The sequence below is a fragment of the Lynx canadensis genome, chromosome A3, assembly GCF_007474595.2.
Source record: "Lynx canadensis isolate LIC74 chromosome A3, mLynCan4.pri.v2, whole genome shotgun sequence".
NCBI classification, from domain to species: domain Eukaryota; kingdom Metazoa; phylum Chordata; class Mammalia; order Carnivora; family Felidae; genus Lynx; species Lynx canadensis.
In genome coordinates, this window is record NC_044305.1 from 104,700,488 (window position 1) to 104,707,072 (window position 6,585).

Sequence of the window (6,585 nt, forward strand, 5' to 3'; positions counted from 1 at the left end):
ATGATCTCGCAGTTTGTGAGTTTGAGCCCCACGTCGGGCTTTATGCTATCAGTGGACAGCCCACTTCAGATCCTGTCTCCCATTCTCTCTGCTCTTCCCCCGCTTGCGCACACACATGCACATGCTCTCTCTCTCTCTCTCTATATATATATCCCCTCAAAAGTTAAAAACAAAAAACAAAAAACAAAAACACACACAACAAAACAAAAAACCTGTCTTTCTTACTATGGATGCTTGAGCGTTAATCTATAACAACAAAAGTAGGAAGTGGTCAACAGCAAAAGAAAGAAGTAAGGGTGGAAAGTTCATAATGGAAGAAAAGGAGTTACTGAGACAGAGAATAGCAAGGGTCCTGAAAATATCGTGGAGAAAATTAAGATCCCTCTATGGACCAGAAACACATACGGTAGAAAAAGATCTAAAAGTTTTCTCACTTCAGGTATGCTTATTGAGGCCAAAGACCCTGTTAAGTCTCACGTTCCATTTTTACCTTCACTAAGTTGTTTGAATGCCCCCATGTCTCATCTTGCACCAAACATTTCAGCAAAAAAGTTGGTCAAATGCTCAAGCAAAGATGGACTCTGGATCTGAAGAGAAATCATCTTCTCCCTGGTACTCACTTGGCTCTTCTTTCCTCCTGCATCTGTGGTTTTGTCCGTTGAGCTTTATCTCCCATCCGGGTGCCCTCCAGCTTCCCAACCAGGGACAGCACCTCTCCTGTGGGTTCATCCCGGCGGGTCCGGTCAATGAGAGAGCGGTCAGCTTGGAGGACAAGATTCGAGTTCTGAAAACATCAAAATACTATCAAAGCTCTGCCACCAGTAAGGCCACTTGTTGTATCACAGGAATACAATTTTGATGATATCAAAATTAGTAAGAACTGGAGCAACTGAGTGCCGACACGCACAGCGGGAATAAGAGGTTTTCCTTAAGATGAAAGAGCGCCATGTGACTGCGGGGGAGGAAAGAGCGATCAAATCAGTGGAACGACCCTTGTGCCTAGCACTGCCCGTAATAATCCACCTCTGGGAAAAGCGTTGGGTTCGCTGGGTGGGGGAAATAAACGGGGGCGGGTATAGCGCTGAGGGGACAGGGAACAAACACTCCTAGCGGAATTCTTAGCCCATAACACCCGCCCCAGACCCTAGTGGGGCTATTCGTGTCATCCTGTACCCCCCACCTCAGCCCGAGTCTGATTTCCTCTCCGCTTTCGTGGTTCAACTGCAGGCCTTCTGACTTGCCTCCCGCTCCCCACTGGGCTCCCTAGCCCGGGCCCTCCCCCGAGCCCACACGCACCGCCTTGTACTCATACTGCAGGCTACGGGCGGTCACATCCGCCATGGCCGCGGCTGCCGGGGGGTCTCAGTGCTCAGCTCCCCTCACCGCACTACACGAAACGCCGTCGCTCTCCTCTCCCGCCCGGCCCCAGCGACGCAGGACTGACGCACAGGACAGGCACGGAGACGGGCTCCTTTCCGCTTCCGGGTTGCGCGCCGGAAGTATGGGTGGGCGTGTCTCCGGAGAGAGTGTGTCGCTTACCCGCGCGGCCTTCTGGGCGTGGCCGGCGCAATCGGGGCGGCGAATCCCGGAACCCCTAGACTCCGGTTCCAGCCACCCCTTGGAACTTAAGACCCCCCCCCCCCACCCACCGTAGGCTTCCCGCCTCGGGCTGCGGCCTTCGGCCTCCTCACATCACCGCGAAACGTACGCCTGCCTAACCCAAGAACTTTTCTACTCACTTCTTCCTGGCTCTGGCCACTCTCTTGTAAGCTGTACTGGCAAGAAGGGCCTAATTAGCTCCTTTTCCGGTTGAGGAAACTGAAGCACCCAGCGATCGGTTTAAGAGTGTGTGTGTGTGGCGTCTGGGTGGCTCAGTCGGTTAAGAGTCTGACTTCTGCTGAGGTCATGATCTCACAGCTCGTGAGTTCAAGCCCCGCGTCGGGCTCTGTGCTGACAGCTCAGAGCCTGGAGCCTGCTTCACATTCTGCGTCTCCCTCTCTGCTCCTCCCCTACTCACGCTCTGTCACTCAATAATAAACGTTAAAAAAAATTGTGCGCGCGCGCGTGTGAATTACTGGTATCTTCCCTTTGGGTTTCAATTATGTTTTTAACGATTGGAAGAATTGTCCCACACCCATCCCACCTAAAACCCATGCTTACCTACAAGACCCTCCTTCTGGATCTGCTGGGGCCTTCTATTTGCTCCTAAATGCTTGTCTCATTCTTTTGCAGAGCCCAAGGAACATTGTGAAGGTAGCTGCCCTTTTGGTAGGAACAGCTCCTTGAAGTCAGTGACTTAATTCCTTCCTCAAGGGCAAAGCTCCAGGGCCAGGAGGCACTCCTGCCGTCCTACCCACAATGAACCAGTTCTCGCCTGTGGAATGGCAACTAATAACTGAATGGTTATCTCACTTAGAGTCTGTTTGCTTTTGAAAGAGAAATGAAAGGGAAGATGGGTATTAAGCAAAAGGCATTCATCCTCTATAGCAGTCTCCTGGGCCAAATTTGCCCTGCAGGGGTATTTTGTTTGGCTCTCTGTTGGCTCCTTACTTAAAAATTGGGATAGTTCATGAAAAATCTGGGTTTTTAACATCTATGGAGAAATCAGAATACTGGCCACATGAGACCCACATTCCTACATGGCCTGCATGCCCAGTGCTAGTCAGCAACTTGCTGTCCTTAGAGGATACGCATGCCCCCCGCCCCCCCTGCTCTGCATGTAGCTTGCAGCCCTGCCCACGTTTTTGTTTGTCTAACTTCCAGGAGACAGTCAAGTCCTTGCTGCAGCTCTGCTCCTCAGTGGCATTGTGACTTTGAGGTAGCTACCTGGTCTGTCTGGTGAGCCTCATTTTGTCATCCTTAAAATTGAGGCAATTAAACTTTCCTCATATGAGTGTTGTGATTAAATCAGGTAGTGTGTTTCAAAGCACCAGTGAATGTATCAAGGTGAGGGCTTACTGAAGGTTATTTAAATCTGAATCCTGAAGACTGACTTGTTCTATGGCCATCCTGTGGGTCACCCACCTGACACAAAAGAAGCTGCTATTTCAAGGATTCTGCTTTGCATTTTTTAAGTTTTTATTTATTTTGAGAGACAGAGTGAGCAGGGGAGAGGCAGAGAGAGAGAAGGAGAGAGAGAATCCCAAGCAGGTTCCACACCATCCTCAAGAAGCCTGATGCGGGGCTTGAACTCATGAACCATGAGATCATGACCTGAGCCAAAACCAAGAGTTAGACGCTTAACAGACTGAGCCACACAGGTGCCCCTCAGTGAAGGTGTCTGTCTGTCTGTTTGTTTGTTTTAACATTTATTTGAGTGTGCGGGGGGGGGGGGGGGCGGGGAGGGGCAGAGAGAAAGAGAGACACAGAATCTGAAGCAAACTCCAGGCTCTGAGTTGTCAGCACAGAGCCCAACGCAGGGCTCAAACTCACCTACTGCAAGATCATGACCTGAGCCGAAGTCAGACAATCAACCAATTGAGCCACCCAGGCACCCCTCAGTGAAGGTGTTTTTTAAAAAAAAAATTTTAACAGGATTATCCCCAGAAAGCTGAAGGACCCAGGAGCACCCTGACATGCACAGACCCTTGTGGGGGATGTTCGTTACCAAATTGGGCTCAGCTTTAACTGTCTTCCAGTCTATATGTGCCCCACCGTGCTGCCTCTCTGCAGAGATTCAGAATTCACTACTCCCTAGCGCCAGGCCTGGACACGGGGTTACCCAGGCTCCTGGGCCCTGCATTTCTGTACCTTAAGATCTGTTACTTCATTTAGTTAACCTCTCAAATATTACAAGTGCGCTAAACTTTGTGAGCACTTTTAGGGACTCAGAGAAAAATGATGCACTTAGAACCTTTGAGAAGTTACATAGTCTTGCAGGACAAATGAAATGTACCGGTAACTGCAATTAAAAAGCCTAGCGTAAGGTACCAGAAAAGGAAAAATCCATATGCCCCCATACCTCCTCACCTTTCCCCCCCTTAACTAAAGCCCCCTTAACACTGCCTCCTGGCAGACAGTCTCTCCTTTGCTCTCCTGCCCACTGCTCCCTTGCAGTGTATCCAATCAACTTCCATCTCAGAAGAAAAAAAGAAAAAAGAAAAAAAAAAAAAGCTGACTGCAGTCAGTGTCACAAGGGGGCGTTGTGAGAAATCAGAGAAGTCCCTTCTGATTGGAGAGAATGAGCAAGAATTTGCAGCCGTAAAGGACGGCTAGGATTTCAGTAGCGGCAGGGAGTGGGGGAGATTTCAAGGGCATACAGAAGCAGCAAAAGTAGGAAGGTAGGAAGACAGGGACATATTCTAGGAACTGTTAAGAACAATTCAGATGAATGAAGTCCAAATGTGAGGAATGAAACAGTGTAATAATTTGGATAGATATAATTCAGAATCTCTTGAAAAAATAATGCCATTGTAAAGAGCTTTCTCTTTATTCTTGGAGACGATAGGAAGCCATACAGATTTCCGGTTTGGGAGGGTTATGTTTGTTTTTGCATCTGTATAGCAGGTGTTTGATTAGAGAGACTAACATTTAGATTAAGCAAAAAAAAAAAAAAAAAAGCAAAAAAACCCCTACCGTGTATCATGTGGTAAGCACTTATAAAGTGCCACTTTAGCATACGTGGTCTCATTTAATCCCCATACAGCCCTATTAGATATATTTATTTCCCCCATTTTACCAATGAAGAAATCGAGGCCCAGGGAAGATAACTGACTTACCTGGCCTCACCTGCCTCAAAGCCAGCCTGTCTCATTCCAGACCCTCTGCACAGGGGCTTCCTCACAGAGCTGGGTATGAGGAAGGTCATTCTCACAGTACTAGGCAATGTGTAGGTGGGAGAGTGGGATGTAGGGGAGACCAGAGACAGGGAGTAGAGCTGGGAGGCCATTGAAGAAGGCAGAGCAAGAGGTTAGGTGTGCCTGATGCGGGTTCCACCAGCAGGGGTAATGAAATGTTAGAAATGCGAGTGAAATTCAAAGGCACTTGGTGATTGTCTTTGGTGTATCCAGGAGGCTGTTAGGTTGCCTGAACTCTTGGGCTGGGAAAGAGGAGTGCTGGGTTGCCCAAAAGCTCCCGGTAACTTGCGTATTAGGTAGTGAAATGCCTCCTGACCCAAGATTGAACATTCACATTATAGGGTTTGAGTGAGGCTAAATTAAACGACTCCAGTAAACCCAGTGTCCTATGTGGAGAAGGGATTCAGTAAATCCCATGTGCCTAGAACAGTAACCCAGCAACACACACTTTTGAACTACTCCATTCATTCACTTCTTCATTCAGCAAAATTTTATTGTGTCCTATGTGCCATTCACCACGCTAGGTTCCAGGGCTGTATCAGCAACAAGACAGATATTATATGCAGATGCACGTAAGATTTAACCATGTAGTGACATAATTTATTTTCTAATTAATTTATCTGGTGTATGTTTCTCAACAGGATCAGCTGCCTTTCCAGGTCTTCACCTTAGGAAGCAATGCCCTCGCATTAACCAAGAGGCAGTTTGATGTGGTGATTAAAAGCATGGACTCTTGTGTCAGACTGCTGGGGTTCAAATCCCAGCATCCCCCCTTACCAGCTGTGCAATCTTAGGCATCACTTGTGGAACAGAGATCGTCTTACCTACCGTAGGCTTGCTGGGCACCTAGAACTCCACCAGGAAGTAGAAAGGATCAAGTGTCCAACACAGCTGCATTTCTCAAAAGCATTTATGAAGTACTTTGTGTTTGGAGGGAGTTTGTGACTCGAACACTGGCGAATGGTCTCATTTTTTTGTCATATCCTTGCTTTACTATAAATGGTCTTACCTGATGGCCCTGCCACACAGCAAACTTGGTTCCGAATGACTGTCGGCTCTTTCCTAGACTCTAGCCCCCCCACAAAGAAGATAACAGTTTGCCAGGATCAGGTGCATCCAGTAGCACGGTTGTAGGTTGGGTGGCTGTGCCAGAATGTTCTGTGTTTGGGGCCACATTGTCAGGCCCAGCGTGTGACCTCACCAGGTGACTTATTTGCAGGGCTTCCTGAGAACTCATGTGATGCGCAGGTTGCTTGTTCAGAAATGAAATGATGTCCTAACTATATATAAACATAGGCAGTCGTCATATGTCAAGGCGTGGCTCATACTGGTTCTGTGATGGATCCATTCCTAACAAGGCGGCTGGTAGCCTGCAGTTTTGAGGACTGGCTTCTGCCACAGATGGAGGACAGACTCGTGTAGCCAAGCTGACTCTCCTGCTTGTACTGGGCAGTACCTCAGCTAGGCTTTCCCTTCCCTACCATCCCATTCCCTCCAATTCCCATTGCAGAGCAGAAGTTTCTTTTAAAAGAAAGCACGGGGAGGCCTGGCTGGCTCAGTCAGAAGAGCATGCAGCTCTTGATCTCAGGGTTGTGAATCCAAGCCCCATGCTGGGTGTAGAGATTACTTACATAAACTTAAAAATGAATGAATGAGGGGCGCCTGGGTGGCGCAGTCGGTTAAGCGTCCGACTTCAGCCAGGTCACGATCTCGCGGTCCGGGAGTTCGAGCCCCGCGTCAGACTCTGGGCTGATGGCCCAGAGCCTGGAGCCTGTTTCCGATTCTGTGT

General features: G+C 48.6%; 1 protein-coding gene across 1 annotated transcript in view; it reads right to left on the reverse strand.

The window, feature by feature from the left end:
* Positions 1-1,448, reverse strand: part of SNRNP200 (small nuclear ribonucleoprotein U5 subunit 200) — a 28,640-nt gene extending 27,192 nt beyond the window's left edge. Inside the window, exons 1-2 of the mRNA XM_030311194.2 lie at positions 1,297-1,448; positions 621-784 (exon numbers count right to left, since the gene is read on the reverse strand). Of these exons, the coding sequence (XP_030167054.1) occupies positions 621-784; positions 1,297-1,341 (209 nt within the window). The 5' untranslated portion in view covers positions 1,342-1,448. The remainder of the gene's footprint in view (positions 1-620; positions 785-1,296) is intronic.
* Positions 1,449-6,585: the final 5,137 nt, after the last annotated feature.